This window comes from Nuphar pumila, chromosome 1 (genome assembly GCF_984573655.1).
Source record: "Nuphar pumila chromosome 1, dmNupPumi1.hap1.1, whole genome shotgun sequence".
NCBI classification, from domain to species: Eukaryota; Viridiplantae; Streptophyta; class Magnoliopsida; order Nymphaeales; family Nymphaeaceae; genus Nuphar; species Nuphar pumila.
The window spans coordinates 13,156,579-13,176,544 of record NC_143249.1 but is presented as its reverse complement, the minus strand read 5'-3'; the positions used below and the strand labels follow the sequence as shown (position 1 = coordinate 13,176,544).

General features: G+C 37.3%; 1 protein-coding gene across 1 annotated transcript; it reads left to right on the top strand.

Annotated features, from left to right (window-relative positions):
* Positions 1-3,186: 3,186 nt before the first annotated feature.
* Positions 3,187-14,322, top strand: LOC149848012 (uncharacterized). Its single transcript, XM_090013854.1, has 2 exons — positions 3,187-3,475; positions 13,759-14,322. The coding sequence occupies exons 1-2, from the start codon at positions 3,245-3,247 to the stop codon at positions 14,014-14,016; spliced, it is 489 nt and encodes a 162-aa protein (XP_089869980.1). The 5' UTR covers positions 3,187-3,244; the 3' UTR covers positions 14,017-14,322.
* The last annotated feature ends 5,644 nt before the right edge of the window (positions 14,323-19,966 follow it).

Below are 19,966 nucleotides of genomic sequence, written 5' to 3'. Positions count from 1 at the left end.
ACTCTGTAATTTATTACTGTGTATTCCTTTGCTATATATACCCTGTACCATTTAACAATTGAAATCAAGAAAGAAAGAAAGAAACCAGATTGTGGTTTCTGCAGCACTATCGTCTTCTCTTTGTTATAGTGTTTTCTCTTTTCCTACTTCACATCATTTTTATTACATGTCAATAGCTATTATGCTACCATCTTTTTCATTAGGTCACCATCAGGATCATCCAAAAATCATAGTTTTAGATGTTTGATGCTAGATCTGAATTATTAGATGTGTTTATCATTGTTTATCTAATAAAAAATAAAATTTTATTAAGCATCTTTATGCTCAAATATATACTCTAAAGAGGTAAAAAAATCAATGGTTGATATTGTACTAAAATTTTATGATAAAATACACATTTTCACATCAAATCAATTCAAAACAATGTTTGTTTCTTAATAAAAAACAATGATAAACACATTTAATGGTTCAGATCTAGCGTAAAACACCTAAAGCTATGATGTTTCAAGGTCATAACGGTGGCCCAACAAAAAAAGTGGCAACAAAATTCCCATTCTCATGTGGGTCCCGCATCTTTCTCAAGATGTTTGTTTTACTCTTCTTAGGAAAGACATCCTCTTTCCTATGAAAGATGCTTTGTTTCATAAAAAAGGGTATGAAACAACCCCTTAAGTATATGAGAAATTGGGTGTAAATGAGGAATTTGACTCTCTTTGTTTCTTCCTTGCCTCATGATGAGCATAGTGACAAATATCGCAAGTTTTTTTAAAAAACTCGCTATAATACCACAATAAATTAACTGAATTAAAAACAACAATTTCTTGCTATATTTTTAAAATATCATGATTTTTTTGTCAAAACACAAATATCATGATTTAAACACAATGTTTATGTTTTTAACAACTATTTATCATAAGAAAATATGTGGTTTGTATTTAAATGTATATAATTTTTTTATATTTTAATTTATCTTTTATTGCCAAGATTTTGCCAAAAAATGAAAGATTTAAAAAAAAAAATCAAATTCTTGCGAGTTTTTGACTGCCAATATTTTACCGTTTTTAACTTTTGTCACTATGTTCATGAGCAAGGTCCATTATATGCCCAGCGATTTGACCATTTAAACTCAGCTTTCATGCAAGTTATCTTTCCGTCGATTTTTACCAGCAGTTGAGTCATTATGTTCACGCACAAACCAAGAACCAACCTCCTGTTTCTAAAACAGATCGAGTTTTTACACTCAATCCAAATCAAACCCATGGATCTATCAAAATCCTGTCAAGTCGAGTCTAATCGGTTCTTTAACATTGATTCTTATTGGATACACTCACCCAATTAGATCCCTAGGCGGACCTTCTTGATGAAAAGACTTAGGGCAAGGGATTCATCAAGCATCAATGGATATTCTTGAAATTTTATTACAATACTTTTAGAATCCAATGAACTCTGATATTTTCAAAATGTCAGGTTTTTTTAACATGCACTGTCATGAAAGAGCCTTCCCTCTACGGGAGCGAAACAAACAGGTTCTTAACTTGAATTTTCATTCCTATGAAAAGCTTAAGATATGTCTTATACTCTTTCCATTTCCAAACATAACTGAACTCCACTTTGTGGTTGGGTTTAGTAGGCCCAACATGACTGTATTAGGTAGGCCAAGGTCTGGGTCAGGATCCAGATGCCTAAAACCAGCGTTGTTAATTTTTTCAAGGATTTGTGACATTAATCCAGAACTATGTCACAAATATCAGCAACATTTTGAAAAATATTGCAATCGAAAGTTTATACATTTCTTAACAAAAGGACTAGTCTTTCAAAGATGGCTTATATTGAAAAAAAATTTGTGTTTTTATCTTGAACGCAATATAATACTTTATAAAATTTATTGCATTTTATCGTTACTTTGACAATATTATATTTTTGATTTTTTGTGTATGCAAATATTTTCATGAAAAAACAAAAGCTTTCATTTATGATATTTTTTCGCCAAGAGTTTTCGAAGAACCAAGATTTCTGTTTTCTTGGCTAAGCCAAGCTAAATCCTAGTTCTCATCAACCGCAACTGGTACGAGTGTGAACCCAGCTGTACTCACATCTAGGGATGGTAAACGAGATGAGCAGCTCGCTGTTCCGTTTTGCTAGGCTTGGCTCGTAAATTTTGCTGGACGAGCCAATCTACGAGCCAGCTCGTTTTGGTAAAATGAACCGAGCAGGAATGTAGCAAGTTGGTTTGGCTCGTATAAGCTCATTTTGCATGTTTATAAATTATATATTATATAATATGTATATTATATATGTATTATACATATACTACATGCAATATATATATATATATATATATATATATATAGTTTATACGTTATCAAGCTTTAAAAACACTTACAAATATTTTTTAGAAAAACGAGCCAGTTTGTGATCAGCTCGTAAAACTTGGTTTGTAAAAAGCTCGGGCTCAGCTTGGCTCTTGACAAGCTCATGAGCTGAGTCTAAGCAGGGGTATACCCTTATCGAGCCGATCGAGCCCAAACAGTCCCAGATCGTTTCGTTTGGCTCGTTTACCAGCCCTATGTCTCATCTTTCGCTTTGACGCAAATGATGCACACTCCGTGTATCGAGCTTGCAATGTCTTTCAACTTGAATGATTTTGAGCCAAGGCTGTCAACAGGTTGCCGGGTTAGGAAACTCCAAAAAACAAATTGCGTTCAGATTTTGCCGGGTTAGGAAAATAAAATCCCAAACTTGGATCCGTATAATTTCAGAACTTCTACTAAAATGCATATAAAACACTCGGGTTACCCGGCCAAAAAACTGATTGGGTCAGGCACCGGTACAAATCATAACTCAAACCCGGTCCGCATATTGCTTGGGTTGGGTTCAAGTCAACCTGAATATTGTTAGGTTCAATACTTTATATATCCATACTCGAAAATTCGAGCTCAAGTCAGGCCAAATACCCAATACAAACCCAACCCATTGACAGCCCCAAGCCAACCCACCTAACCAGGTGTAAAGAGCTCCGGGGCCAAGAGAACGAGATTTGTAAACATTGGTCCAGAGTCCAGATTCCAGACCATAAAATGTCGTGTTGTTTTCCGTTCGGGTCATGTAAGAATCGAACCGTTTTACAGGCATCTTCTGTGGATAGCGGTCGTGCAAGGTGAGGTTGTATATAAAGCAGGGAAGTGCTCGCCAAATCCCTCCCTTAGTAAGAAAGGAAGAGGAAGATAGAGAGAGAGAGAGAGGTATGGCGGTCATCTCCTCCGCTCCTTCTACGTCGGCCTCTACCCTTTGCTTCTTCTCTGCCGGCCCTCTTCGGGGAATCTCCCCTCCTGCGTCGATCTTCCTCCCTCCTTTCTCCCTCTGCGCTCGCCGTCGAGTCGCCCTTCCAGCAGCCCGCCGCAGAGCCGCCCCGGCCATCTGTATGGCTCCCGAAGAGGAGAAGATGACGCGTCGGTCTCCGCTCGATTTCCCCATAGTGAGTATCTTCCCTCCGCCTCTAACTTATTGTTTTTGTTGAGCTTTGAAGAAAATGAAGATCAATAAATTGGGTTGCTTTTTTAAGTTAATCCAACAGCGAATTCGAGGCCATCGTGAGTATCTTCCTCGCCTCGAATTTCCCCATCCAATTGCGTCGGAACGAAGCGGGGTTTTTGTGAGGTTGCGTTTTGAAGTTAATCCAATTGCAAATTGGGTTACTTGTGAATGCTAGCTAAATGGGAGCATAAATTGATGCATTATTTTTTATGGTTTTAGTACTTGGTTTAGAAAGTAGGGTTTACGTTTATGTGTGGATGATGTAGTGCAGTCATATCCTTGCAATAATGTTGGGAAGTGCAATGACAGCTGAAATGATAGAATCTTTTGTTCGTTTTCCATGCCGAAAATTGACCGACCTCCTTGGATCAATTTCGCGCGGTTCGTTTAGAATAAATTTACGTTGGCTGGAGTAAAAGCCATATTCCATTTTCAATACTATCGATTTTTATGTTGCAACTCATTTGGTTGGAAGAAAGGAGAGGCTTTCATCTGCGTATAGATTTGTTAGTTTATTTCCTGCAATGGAGGAAATTGTACAAGGTTCAAAAATTGTTTCTTTTATATTGTCTGAGGTGTTCCAGAGCAGGAACATTATCACCATTTGCTACATCTGGCGATGTATCACTGTTTTTCCGGGGTTTAGTGTGGCATTTTATCTTTCATTTGATACATTTCTATAAATCTGAAATTTAATGGGTTGGAGTTATAAGGAAGCAAAATGAAGTCTATAGAAGTTGAACGCTAATGGGCAGGGTGTTGGATACTGGCATTGGATCCAGTGTGGCCATAGGGTCTCACATATGGAACCTATATCAGATACTTATTCTGGAACCAGAGTTTATCATGGATCCTATAACCTACTTACTTAGAGGGCCCTTGAAATGTGAGCCACGGTAATAGTGGTGGGTCCACAACTCATTGGATTCTCAACATGTTTGGGAATCTAAGGAGACAATTATGACCAGAAAACAGCTACCTTGGGGAGGCTAATTATACCCAGCCCCCTGCGTTTAGCATGCAGAGAGAACACAAAAAAATTTGAGTTTCATTCCCCCCTGAAGAAGATCGTTTACCAATCCAAACAACTTCCCTCTTTACTTTAGTTTTTCTCTCCTCCCTCACACTGCCCACACCACGGTCCCAGAATACCAAGTATCAGAGCTAGGTTTTGGTGTGCGTAGAGACTTATCATCGATCGATACAAATACAATCCTTATTGGAAAACCCAAGAACCGTCGGGCTCGGTGCTGCCTGCGGGAATAGACAGTAGAAGAGAGAGACGCGACAACCAGAGAGATGCTTCCACAGAGGGGAGCCCAACATTGGAAAAACTTGTACGTTGGACGATCGTGCGACCCTTGAAAAAAAAGAGGTGCATACTCTGTCAGACGACCGAGCTTCGTTGATCGATTGGGTCTGGCAGAGCCATTGGAGAGGCAAAGGTTGCGTAGAAGATTAAAAAAAGAAAAAGAAAAAGAAATCAAAAGAAAAAGGGGCAGAGCAAAACCCCCTCTCTCTCGTGGTTGCTGTTGACATCATGGGCAGAAGAGAACCCCTGCAACAACATCACTATCGATGTCAGGGACGGAGGGGACCCCTGCAGCGGCGTCGTTGCTGAAGTCAGAGTTGACTGAGATTGGCGGAGCCGTCGAAGCTCGACAACAGAAAAAAAATGTAACAAAGGGAGTGGTAGCTCTCTCTCTCTCTCTCTTTGCGTTCGATTCAGAGGAGATGGGGAAGAGGATGATGGACGACGAGGGGTCGTTGTCAAGCATCCATCAGCTATCCCCATAAGGTTGTGGGCGTTCTTGCTAGCTGACATGATGTGGATGGCATGGATCTTCTTCTCTGTCATCACCGCCAGATCCATCTTCATCATCTACTAGAAGTTCGGCCTCCAAGAACCCCAGTAGGGCAAGGCAACCACAACCTGTGGATGGGGCTCAAAGGACCTACAGGAGCCCCCGCCTCAACTATCAGGGATGCTCTTTGACCGGGCGAAGGGTTAGTGCGTGCTTTCGGCGACATCGAGGTGGAGGGGTTCAGCCAGTGCACACGGGAGGAGTAAGCAGCTACGATGGATGATTTTTGCTCTACAAATGAAGAGGAAGAAAGACTATGCGAGAAGGAAGGCGCAAATCTCAGTGGCGTCAGGGGCGACAACGTGGATTTTGCTGGCGTTGCCATGAGAGGCAGCGGTGTTGTAGAGGACAAAGGAGGTGGTGGAGACCCCTCCACCGGATGGGCACGCCATGCTTCTGCCGAACGGTTGCCAGAACTCGCGACAATGACCGCGGAGGAAAATGGGGAAGAAGAAAGGGAGGTTAGGGTTTTGGGGAAAAATCAAGAACCCTCAATTTTTCTGGTTTATACACTTTTTAAAGTGTATTTACCAGTGTTGTAAGTATTGTACGATATATTGCAATACATATTGTTACTTTTGGGTTTTGCGATATGATACACACTCGTATCACAATAGAAGTGTGTATCGTACCTGTATCAGGTGTATCATATAATATACCCCTGTATTGTGCTATATCGTACGATACACCTTCGATGCACTTTAAAAGGCCGAAAATTACTTTTTCCATTTTGAGTTTTAAATACCTTTTGAGGGCCAATTTCTCCATTTGTCTAGAGGCCATTAGAAGTGCATTTCCACCATTTTTCACCCAAAGAAGTGGGTTAAGGTAAAAAAAATGCATTTCCACAATTTTTCCACTCAAGAAAATGGGTTAAGGTAAAAAATCTTTATTATGAGTAAAATTACAAAGTTACTCTCCAATCCGCGAAATTTAAAGATTTATATCAAGGTATAAATCAAGCTCCACACTCCAACAAAGATGACATCAGATGACCCGTCATAACAATGGGGCACTTAAGTAATGAGTGGACACTGATTGAAAATCGAGTGCAACTATTGTCATAATATTTTTGTTTATGTAATATGAAAGTATGAGTCTTGTGACATGTTCTTAATTGCAAGATATTTAATATTTTGCATTGTTGTGAGATAATTGATGTTTGATGATGTCTTATTCAACTCTCAGAGACATAAATGCTTCATATGTGATTTTATGGTCCTATTTTGTGCAATTCATCATTATTTCATGTGATATGATTATTTTAGGGGTTTTGCTAAACTTTTTTATTTTTCTTGATTTTTTGAATTTTTAAAATTTTTTATTAAAAATTTACGATACATTTACGATATGATGTAGTGTTTCTTTGGGCCCAATCGATATGGGTAACGATACGATGCTTATAACCTTGGTATTTACCATTCTTCCCCCGACCTTTTAAGTTAATTTAAGATGTGTCTCTTTGTTAAGTTTAATTACATATATGCTGCTTTTTTTATTCTATTTTTCGTTCAGTGCCTTCTGTTTTATAAAACAAAGGCCTCTGTTTATGGGAAATACCATAAAAGTGTCTGTTTTGTGGAAAATATCAAAGACAATGTTGCAGTCTCTGGTTTTTCCCAGATCTTTCTCTCGAACTTTCTAAAATTTTCAGAAAACCACCTGGACTTTTCTGTTTAACTCAATTTGTTTTGAATATTCTGTATCAGGGTTTTGGTTTGTTGTTTTTGCCTAGAACGATCCTCTGACTTTTTTTTATTATGCATAATAGTGTTTCTGGTTTGCTGAATACCTCTCAGGGCTTTATATAGACAGGTTTAGATCTGGATCGGATCAAGTTGGTACAAGTAGTTTCTTATAGACCTGGTTGGATTTGGTAAACTTTTTGGATCTAGTTATGATCCACATTGGATCTTTACCCTGATATGAGAGAGTTTGAATTTTTTAGCATGTATTTATTGGATCTTGAAATGCTTTATGTGATTGCATATTGTTTTTTGATATGCTATATATTTTGTTCATGTTCGAATCCTATTATATATGGATCCAGTATGGCTTAGTCTTGATCCAGTTTTGATTATGGATCTATATAGATCCAGTTGAATATTTTTTGATCCATGAAACACCATTAAAAATGCTTGCACTATTATCATACTTGTATGGGTCATATTATGAGTTTTTGTGGTTATTTGGGTGTTGAGTAAAATAACTCAACATGGATCAAGGGATTGAGATCTAATTTTGAAACTGGTTTTGACATAAAACTTGTGGTGTGACATGTACCTAGTTATGATTCGAATGGAATCTATACATGATACAAGTGAGTTGGATCCGTATGAGATCTGAGACATTTTATATGATTGCATTGCATATGCCTATGGATATGCTTGTTTGGTTTGATGGATCTATTGTGGTTACAAATTGGTATTTCAAGTTTATTTAACTTGATTATGTGGAATTATGTATTGTTTGATGTATGAATAATTTGGATAGTTCTTTATTGGGTCTTCTTATTGGACGGATCTAGTGATGAATCCAGAAAAGTGTAATGTCATATATGTTGTATGGATCAAGGTTTTAAAACTCGCCGAGTCAACTCGTTGACTCGGCTCGGCCCTCCAGCGAGTCAACCCGGCAAGGCAAACTCGGTTTGCCAAGACTCGAGCTTGACTCGGCCTAACTCTGGCGAGTTCGGGGATGTTTGAAATTTGATTTTTGAGTTTCAAATTACAGTTTTGAAATATATAAGTACATATATTTTAACAAGGGTTACCCCCAGATTTTGTATAAAAAAGGAAATAAAAATCATTTAAAGATAAAAAATCATTTAAATCCATAGAATAAAATCGCCATGCTGTTGGAACTACTGTTCGCCCGGTGCTATCAACTTATTCTAGCAAAATATTTTAAAGAAATGATTCTCACTATATATGGAGGGTCAAATGTGCCTATAGGAAGTCACATTTAGGTTTCATCATCCATTTGTTATGTGAACAAGCATTGTACAAATTCAAATATTAGTAGTTTTTTTATAGTTGTGCCATTAATATATTTCCTGCATAGTTTTCATACATGAGAAAATTGCTTATTTATGTTGATATTGGGCATTCTGTAAACTTTCAATATGCACATATATCCCTATTTTACATTTATGGATTTGTTAGAGAGGGAATTGAAACTTTTAAAACAAGCTAGCATATATGATTGACCATTTTAGGAACCCTAGGTAGTAGCAGACTGAACTCATGGTGACCACATCTTCTAATTCAAGTCATGAATTAGTCAAAGTGCATGTATAAATAACAAATTCAAGCAAACCTCTATAGCTCTTTACAGTTGTTTTTATATTCTTACAGACATTTGGACATTTGTGATACTGTCTCTTGGAACGTTAGCAAGTGAGAAAAGTGTAGTGCCGTGTTGATTACAGTTATGGCAAAGAAATAGAAAACTAGAATTGCCTCCTTGCCTATTCATTTGCTATTCAAAGTATATTTTCATAATGTGGCTAAGAAATGGACTTAATGATTATCCACTCCATTGATATTCCATGATGTGCCTTATGTAGAGGTTATAAAATGAATATCATTATAACAGGGCACATATTTGTCCATATCTCCTTTCTGCATGCCATATTAAGTCATTATGCAAACCTTTATATGTTTAAATGACAATTTATATATTGTTTTTCTTTTAAAATCAAAAGTTAACAAAACCCGGTCCGAGTCACCGAGTTGACCCGTTGAGTCACGAGTCAATAAAGAACGAGTCGAGTCCCGAGTCACGGGTTTTAAAACCTTGGTATGGATCTAAGTTTGATTTTGAGATGGATCTGAAAAATATATTGGCATTTATGTTGTATGGATCGAGATTTGATCAAAGTTTTATGATGGATTTGGATAGTATCAATCCAAATATTTTGACCTAATAATATATTTTGTATGAGTTCTGGTTTAACCCGGATAAATCTAGATAAGTATAATGTTGGATGTGCGGTGTGGATTCATTTGAATTTGGAACATATGAAGATCAATTTGGATTATGGTCAAATCTATTGTGATGCATTATTTTGTATGAGTTATTTAAGCTTGCATGAAGATATATTTTTACTATGAATTATGTTGGACTTGATGATAACATCTTAAGTCAGTTTTGGATATGGACTCATATAAATCCAATGGATTTGGATATAAATTTTTTGTGTGGATCCGGTAATGAATCTAAACTTGCATGTTAACATATTTATTGTTTAAGTTGCTTATTATCATAAGATTAAAGTCTTGTAATTGACTTATGTAATGAGATAACTCTTACTGGATATGAATCTGGTGCATATCCAAATTGGATATGGATATGAGCACTTATGTTTTACATCTAATGCATATTATTTCTAGTTTGTGATGTGTTAATAATGCACATAATGCTTAAATGCAATGTATTGAAAAAGTGAGAGCTGAATTATAATATTACACATGCATGTGGATATATTTTATTTGCATACGATGATAAATAGTCATCATAAGTCATGCTCCTTATGATTTGTTGTATGAATGTATGAAGGAGTATTTTTCATGCTTTAGAAGCTTATGCATGGTTTTTAATATGGCGTTATTCATGTTTTTAGTAATACTTATGATTATGTGGATATGAATATATCGATCCAAAATGATCAGGTGGTGGTTTAACCTGATGAGAATTTAAGCATGTTGCATGTGATGATGATGTACATGGATAGTGAGAGTATTAATTATGGTGAAAGTTTTGAAAAGTGAGAGTATTTGTTATGTTTTGACAAATCATATTTTGTTATGGATCTATGAGTTAATGTAAATCTATAGTACTCCACTAGTGTGCTTGGATATCTGATGATATGGCTATCGAAGAGTCATAAGAATCCTATGACTAACTAAGAGAGTGAGACCCACAATATGAAGTATTTATTTGAACATTAATGGTTATAATTTAAATTATGATATGATGAGAAACTCATATGGTTATGTGAAATTAGTGCATGCAAGGATAATATCATGGCTAAACCTATACCATATATGAAAAAAATCATGACTCATATGGTGATGAAAATACGATATGACTATGTGAGAAATAACTCATAGTATGTGTGAAAAATATTGTACTTAAAAATGGAGGAAAGTACACGTAGTTGTGGAAAATATTCCATAGCATGTGTGAAAGCGTACTTGAATTTGATGATGAAAATACCACATGATTATGTTCCATAGCATGTGTGAAAGCCTCGTACCTGAATTTGATGATGAAAATACCACATGATTATGTGAAAAATAACCCATAGCATGTGTGAAAAATATCATATTTGAAAATGAAGGAAATACACATGACTATGCGAAAAATAACCTATAACAATGAAAACCTCATACTTGAAGATTGAATGATGAAAAAGTTCACATGATTATGTGGAAAATAACCTATAACATGTGAGGAAAATATCATATTTAAATATTGATATGACCCAAGGAATTGTGGAGGTTTATTTGGTGCATGTTTTGTCATGAAGTGTTATATGCAATACATGATGCACCATTTATGATACCATGTGTGTGTTCGTCTCATATGACCAAGTGGGAGATGTTGGATCCTGGTATTGGATCCAGTGTGACCATAGGATCTCACATATGGAACCTATATCATATATGAATTCTGGATCCAGATATTGGATTCAAAGCATGGATCCAAAGTTTATCATGGATCTAATAAGAGAATTCAATGGCCCAGAGTAGTGGTCCAGGAATCCTATGACCCACTTACATAGTGGGCCCTTGAAATGTGAGCCACTAAATAGTAGTAGGCCCACAAGTCACTGAATTCCCAAAATGATTGGTGATCCAAGAAGATAGTTATTGTTGAGAAACGGCTACCTAGGGGAGGCTAATTATACCCAGCCCTTATGTTTAGCAGGTAGAGAGAACACAGAAAAATCTGAGTTTCATCCCCCTCTGAAGACCAATCCAAACTCCTTCCCTCTTCACTCTAGTTTTTCTCTCCTCCCTCGCACTGCGCACACCACGGTCCCAAAATTCCAACAAAGGGTAGGTCTGAAGTAGGCAATGGTGAAACCTAGTTATGGCGAGAAGTAGGGAGGGGTGAAGGGAATTTTCTTGTAAGCATAACACAACAGTAAAGTCTGGTTGTTGGGCATAGTAAGGGTTCTTACGTGCGTCTGTGTCGAAAGAGCTTGTTCTTCGGACGAAGATGGTGGTGTGGGTTGTAGGAACGTTAAGTGTTGAGTTAGATACAATCAGGAGAAGGAAAATATATATAATGTCTCTACAAAAGACAAAATGGAAAGGATAAAAACCTGAAAATTTATGAGGTATATTTAAGCTTTTGCATACAAGGGTTGTTATGGTTAGCGTGTGAAATATATATGTGTAGCAGTAAAGTATTTGTGTTGACGAGCTACCTATACAGAAAGAACCACGAGAATAAGCACAAAGTTACGAACCTTGGTGCACATTTTTTCTGATAAGAATGTTATAAGGGTGACAATTACGGACATGGTTGATCTATTCCAAACAAACAACCTGTCATTGTCATATTTGTGAAAAATTTAACCAATTTGACCACTCTTGAGCGTTTTTTATCAGAATGGCCCATCTAGTTAGTCACAAGTGCACTATGTCATTCACATAAGCTAATTATTAGATTATTGTTTACAGTCATTGCTATTCATGTAAGACACTACACCTTCCTTCTTCCTTGCAGTTAAAAGATACCCTTATCAATGGTGAACTTCTATCCGATCATGTGATATTTCATCTGGCTCTAGAGAAGCAAGCAAACACGTTTGGCAAACACAATATTTGAAATTGGCAATCCTTTTCATGGTAAGGATACCATCAGGCATGCCAAGCCTTCTCTATTCATGGCACAATTGAAATATTAATACATAGTATCATGTAAACAGGTAATGTATTGATCCTAAATTATTCGATTAGTGCATCCTGCAGTTATAGGTCCTGGATATCAAGGTAGGCATTAGCTATCATGCCATGAGAGACCAATTAAATTCACAAATCAAATTTCTAGGAACCAAAAGGTTCTCTTATCATTAGCGCGAGGTCTTCCACTCCCCAGTGAACGTTCTCAAGCATGTGTTAGGAAAAACAGAGTAATTTCAGCACCATTATACTTTCAGTGAGGGTTTGATTTGTATTGGCAGGTCACTCCATCTGTCCATCATTTGGGTAGCGAATGTTGTCAAGTTTTTGCTTATTTTTCTTCTCTGACTTCTCTTGTTACATTTTTGTGTCATTTTGGAATGCTCCTGCATGAGAGTTTTTGTTTATTTGTTCTTGGTTCATTTCTCATGGCTATGGTGTGTTTGGGTGTGTCAACTTATTTAGATAAATGGGATAAGATGGGATATTGCATTGTGGACCAGAGCACATATCTCCCTTATTTTTGGATAAGCAGGTCCACCGGAATACCTCTTTATTGGGAAGTTCTGTTTATTTGTTTATTTATTTTTAGAAGTTTCATATTGAATCATTAGTTATGGTTACTAGGACAAGAAGTACTTATTTCCAAACAAAATCAGTTTGGGGAGACAATTTGGCAGTCATTCAGCACACTCTTATCCTTTTGAGATTTGAGACTACACTAACGATTCTTCTATGCAGTAACTTTATTATTCATGTTCTTTCCTTTTAACCAGTGTTCCACATGTGATCTGTTTGTCCTTTTCCCTCATACTAATTTGCAAGTTCTTCAGGTATATTTGTCATTCGATTCCAGACTATGGTTTGTTTCAAGCTTGCTTTGTATAGATGCAATGTTGACTCTAGTTAGTCTCCAGCAACAAATCCACTGACAAAGCAATAGACGCTTCTGTCTTGCTTCTCACAAACACTTCCCAGTAACTGTACCAGTCCACTCAAAAAGATGCATTTATCAACTAGATTTCATGTGTAACCTCTGACATGAACGAGACATTGCACCGAAGCTGGTTCATTTAAATTTCTGCCAAGAGAAAGATAAAAAACATTAGTGGAAAATAAAACCTATACCAGTCTATAGTGCAATATCTCCCAATAATAATGCGTTGTATGAAAAATGGATTTCTGTTGCATTTTATGCCATTACAAGCCTTTCTTGTGATCTTATCATTTCTTGGAGAAAAGAAAAAAACATAATCTGAGGAGCATGAATGCATTATCCTGTTATCATTATGGATTTCTTCCTTTTCTGGTTGATTGCTTGCTTTCCTTTATTCCTTATTTTTCCTTTTCTTTCAGGCACAAGCATGACCCCTTGCACAAATCTTCCTTGCTTCACAGTAAGGTATTTCCTTGTGTGATCACGACTGATGTCTGTGTTGCAGGAGTGGGAGAGACCAAAACCTGGTAGAAGGCCAGATATCTTCCCGCAGTTCAGCCCTATGAAAACACCATTACCCACACCCTTGCCAGCTGATCCTCCCGAAGAAGATGAGGAAGAGGAAGAAAAGAAAGAGGAGGAAGAGGAAGATCCTGACAAGGAAGAACCTGAAAAACCAGAAAAGGAGTCTACTATGCGCTACATGTTAGAAGGTTCATGGCCAAAACATGGTTCCAGCATTGTCAGAAAACATCATCGATAGGGGTAAGTTGGCCATAATCCACCGTCCATAAACATGGCGTTCTTACTGCGGGGAATCTTGCCTTGTCTTGGTCGGAAGCTACAACTTGCATAATCACTTGTGCTTGTTAGAGGCAAAGATAGCATACACATTATTTCCTTTTTCATTATATTGCTTGTAGCAGCATGCATTTTTGTTGGGCTGTAGAATGCTCAAGAAATTCATCAGAAACATAACATTAACGATGTTAAATATTAGTGATCCGCGTAGAGCATGTATTGATATTAAATGCGCTTTATGCAAACAGTTTCTTCTCTACTTTCACCATCTTTTAATGTTGAGATGTGTGGTTTCCTTAAGCTCCAAAGTTTCTCAGGGTTTCAAGTTTTCAAGAAAACGGGGGCTCAAAGTGATACAGCCTTAAATTCGTGGTTAAATACAGGACGCGTAAATTTGACATACAGAAGACGATCATACCAGATGCAACTAGCTCTGCGGTACTCATTTTTGGTGCTTTCAAATCAGAATGAAGTGAAGATTTTAAGAAAATCTAAACTAGATGCAGATAGATGTAAGGATGTCAACAAATCGGATTTGCATATAATACCAACCGAATCTGACTCCCATTAGTTGGACTCAGTAATGCAAGTCCATTTCAATAAATTATCAGATTCAGATTCGATTTGGGATTCTCTATCTGCTTTTGATCGATATCCAAATTCAAACATATACAAAAATCTAGAATGGAATCTACCATTTTTAGAACCCAAGTCTGCAAAGTCTGAGCAGACAATACCCGATTAGATTGGATTCAAAATGAAGCATTAAAACCAAATCCAAACCGATTACATACGTAGATAGATGCATGCTTGTATCTCATGAGGAGTTGCGTCTGAATCCAATGCATAATTGTATCTCATGAGTTGCATCTAAATCCAATAAAACACGACATGCAGGATTGGAAATCGGTTGAGCATATGAAGCTAACAGAATTTGGATTCGTTTAGATTGATGAATTCCAAGTCCACCTGCATCAGAAAATGCTAGCAAGATTATGTCAGACACGGTTACTTTTCTAGGTTGAAAACAATCTGACCCACTTGAGATCCAAAGCTACGTTATTGTCCTGCGAAAGACATGGTGCATTTTGGCATGCATGCGAAACAAGCTTAACTCTTCAGAGCGCAACAAGATGCAAAAGTTTTTTCTTTAGGAGAAACAGAGATCACCGTTCAGAGTCTGTAAAAGCAACTGATGACATGGTTTATGAATCATAATCATGCAAATACTTTTGACACTTGTTACAAGTTCTATTGTTCTACATTGATGGCAAGTTTGGCCATCATGACAGAGGTTTCATTTCAGAATATACTAACAACCCAAGAATTTTCGAGGTTCAAAGATGACGTCATTTTCCATTTGGCTCAAGCACGAGTTTGTCGAAAACATGGATGCTTAGATGAAAGATCTCACTTTTTGTCACTTTTCTTAATCCTCGCACCACTAAATGCAGCCTTTTGCGCCTTGGCCTTCAGCTCTTTAAGAGCCTGCCACCAAACTGAGCTTCAGAAACTAACTTCACGAAAATGTTAAAGAAATTAGCAAATTACTTGAAAGTCAACCAGCATTCACCTTTTCTTCTTTTTTCTTCTGGAGGTTCGCCAGATCAGTCTGCAACAAGCAACAGAATGCAAGTCGTTAGTCCAATATAAAATTTATGATAATCCAAGCTTTCGTGCTAGTTCAGGAATACAAACTTGAGTTGCTTCATTCAAATACTAGCTGCAGCAAACATGCACTAGACAGCCCTTGCGTGTTAATTCGAAAATCCCTAGTACACATGCATTCATACATGCAAGACCAAAGCAGGCAAGCAGGCCTGCATAAATCTTTTACACCATTTCACACACACACACATGCACGTGCGAATGCATGCGCACATGCATGCCTGCAAACATGGTAATAGAATACTAAATGCTGGGACATGGAAATATGCTGAAAGACTTGACATCATGAAAAGCACACTGTAAGAAGGAAACTAGAAGTAAAATTTCAGGAACACAATCCGACAGCAACTCATACTTGAAACAACCAAGGACTACGTGGGTAGGGTTATTTGGAGGAAACAAAAGTTGTCAAGCAAAGAAAAAAAAGATAGAACTCCAAACAGAAGCAAATTAATTAACTGATTGGTAGTTCCCAACCAGATATCTCTTATCAGTTTATTCAGAACTTGAAGTACCTAGTGCTCAACTATCTATAGTATATGCAGTTTTTCTCCAACTGTATTCTTCAAGTGAATAAGGATGCGGAGATGTCAGAATGGAATCGAATTGAAGGAACAAAGAGTGTAATATCAAGGTCAACAAGGAAGATGCAATTATCACCATGCTAGGAGGCAGTACGACTGCCCTCCATTCCCCTCAATAAAAAGAGCAAAAAAAAAGGTCATCAAGGATACCTAAAAATTCCAACAATTCCCCTTGAATTCAAAACAAGCTATCCCAGAACACCCTCCAAACATGGTGTCCCACACATGGAAGGATTCTTCAAAACCAATCACATATATGCCAAACTATCCTAAAAGAAACAAAAAACAAACAAAGATATTTTTTTTGCAACCAGCAAGCAATCAATGGGCAACAAAAAAAACAGACAAGAGACGTTCTGCTAAAAAGTGATAACGCTGCAAATTAATGTCTTCACAAAATATTAGCTCATACAAGGTTAGTCAACATGTGCAAGTGGTGCTTAATATTTCCCCCTCAACCTTGACTTTTTTCAATACATTAAGTATTAATCCTGAACCTCTCTTTATGACCTGCAGATACTGCTGAGCTAACCCATTTGTGGAAACATCGATGTAGGATTCGCTAATAATCAAGGTTATTGAAACAATTTTCCTTTAAGATATTATTTCACATTCAACTATGATGCTCTTCATCATGTTTGGTCCTTATTTGACCCACGTTTATCAGTTTCACAGTCAATATTGAAGCAAAAATAGTTTATACTTATACACTAGCTGGTGTAGACCCTCTAGCAAAAGAACCAGCAAGATTTCTTTGGCTGAACATTTTTCTAAGTATGATACAGTAGATTGCATATACTCCAATTTCTAGCCTATGTTCCACACTAACTCCACGTTTATTTCATGCGACCATCCAACACATACCATGTCATGTATTATGCATAACAATGTGCCTACTAGATATATTTCTCACTAGCTGCTAACATATATGCAGTTATGCACACCATAGTCACGAATATCGGTATCGGCTATTTCTCACGATGTTATAGGTCTGGTGATAATTCTTGGGGCTTAAAAAATAGAAAATATATAAAAAATAACAAAAAATAAATAAGAAAATATCATGTTTAGATTAAGGTTACTGGAAGCGCACTGTACTTGCAGAAGTGTGCTTCCCCGAAAGCATGTGGGGAAGCGCCTCTTTCAAAATGGAAGCAAGGCCCCCCGACAATGGGAACAGTGTTTCCTCTGCAACTCCCTTTTGGCGAAAAGGTGATTCCCTCTCGGTTCCTAGGTCACTTTCGAGACGATTCCTGATTCGCTCCTAAGTCATCCCATGCTTTCCGCTTCCTAAAATTTTGAAAGTGCCTTGCTTCATGCTTTTGCTTCCCGTATCGCTTCTCGCTTTTGCTTCCCGTATCGCTTCCTCAACCGGCAACCATGGTAAAAACATCATTTGGTGAAAATATAAACACAAAAGAAGAAAAGAGAGGCTTTTTCGACATTTGGGGTTAGGGTTTGTTCCTTGGCTGCTACAGTGCTACATTGCTACTTCCCTAAATCCGGTGACTTAAGGCTAACTTCGACTGCCTGAGATGATCTCCGGCAATGCCATGGCTTCCATTGCAAGGTCTCTCTCTCTCTCTTTGTACTCCATGACATCTGCGTCCCCTGCTCTCTCTCTAGTGCTATGATTTGGCCGTTGACATGGAGAATGAGAACCACAAGCCCTAATTTCTGTTTGTTCCTGAATCGTGCTTGATAGTCCAAATTGGATTCAACGTGAAAGCATCATGAATTGACCTAGTTTACTAATATGGAAACACTTTAGAATTTGCTTTTTAAAATGAGTGCTTTGGAACATCTTCAATTTAAAGTAGCTTTCTCTTCCAACCAAAGAAGAAGTGGAATTTCTTTTCTTATTTATATGTTTCTTTTTGTTTCATAATTATATTTGTGTTATTATTTTTTGTAAATGTTGGATGATAAATAAAAAACTGCTAGTAGCTTTTCCACTCACTGATGCATTTATACTTACTTTTTTGGCAGGTATATTTAATTTGCTTGTTCTTTGCTTCCCTAATGGCTTTCACAAACGATGAGCCCAACAATCATGGTGACGAGGACAATTCTCTTCAAAATTTGGAGCATGATTCTATTAATGGGGTTGGGAATAAAAGAAATGATAATGAGCTTGTTTGTATATATAAGTTTGAGGAAGGGGATGAAGATTGTTTCAATGAGGAAGATGAAGAAGAATATATACATAGAGGAGTAATGCGAAAATGACCTAGAACCTAGCATGCATAGAACAACAATACTATGGCGCCATGTATATAAAAAGAAGAAGAGTGGGCAATACAAGCAAGGTGAAACTCATGTGTTTATGTGCGAGCACTGTAAATTTACATATTACGGGTCATATACTTGTGTTTTTGCACATTTCATAGGAGCTCCCAAGGGAAAGAGTGTTGGGATTGCCCTTTGTTTCGTTGTTTTAAAAAATAAAGAGTTGATAAGAAAAACTAAGAGGCAAATTCAGTGAGTGAAAGCTTCATCAGGTTCTATTCAATTGAAAAGATCAAGAATAGATAAACAAAAACCTATGACTCCATCTTTTGCATCTAATGGAAATACTGTTGATATTAACGATACAATTAAAACGATAGAAAGAGAAGATGTAGATCATAAAGCTATTAGATTTTTATGTACAAATTGTAATATCCTTAATTTTTGTTGTTAATTTTTTGAAAACTATTTAAAATAATACATAATTCTCTGAGTTTAGAGTTGAGATTTGCGTTTCAGATCCAGGATCCATAAATAGAATATCATATATATATATAAATAAGTAAATAAATAATAATTTAAATGCAGGGACCCACAATTGGATCTAACTCGGATCCACATCGCGAGGGAGACACGGATCCAACACACGGTTGGATCCTGGGTCTCAGACCCGGGCCATGCCCCGTGAAAAAAAGGAGTCTTTAAGTGTAGGGGCATACGAAGGCCCGATATAACCTGTTAGGGTTTTGAACGCAATGGAAAGGAGGAGAGGAGATGCGCAGTCGTCGGGAGGACGGTGTGCTCCTGCCTTTTCAGGGATCACCGTCCTCAAATGACCGAGTAACATTGGATTGGGGCTGAACTTCAACCTCCATGTCCTCTAATACCATCCTTTCAAATCTGTTTCAAGTTTCGACATTAGGGGACTTTTTTCTTCCAAACCTTCTTGGATTTTACAGACTACCAACACTCATCTTGATGAGTTGTGGAATCTGATTCAGAGTTTTTACCCTTGCAGGAAGGGGGGTCCGAGGGCTCCCCCCGGTGTAGGTCCCGGGGGGGGGTACTGCCCCCCAGAAGATTTTTTTTTTGGGCTTATGTTTGAGACCCAATTTCTTATGGATCAGACCCGATTTGTTTAGGTTTAGGGTTGTCGCCCTTGCCTTGTATAAATATTTTCTTTTCTTTCTCTCTTGTAACAGTCGTAAAAGAGCAATAAGATTTCTCTCTGGGCGGCTGTGGTTTTATACTCTCTCTAGTTTGAGGAAAGGTTTTTTCATGTAAATCAGTGTGTCCCTCTTCTTTGTGATTTGATTGTTCTTGTTTCTTCGTTTTCTTGCTTGAGCGTTTCTTAACACATCTTTGTTATTGGACTTTTTCTGAAGCCCTATCGATTTCTTCACACAACCTATGATAGGTTGAGCCACATAA

What these genes read in the sequence shown, in the direction of transcription:
- LOC149848012 (XM_090013854.1), top strand. Translation starts at nt 3,245, where the DNA reads ATGGCGGTCATCTCCTCCGCTCCTTCTACGTCGGCCTCTACCCTTTGC. An exon ending in CTCCGCTCGATTTCCCCATA is followed by an intron (nt 3,476 to 13,758) that starts GTGAGTATCTTC and finishes TCTGTGTTGCAG; the next exon opens with GAGTGGGAGAGACCAAAACC.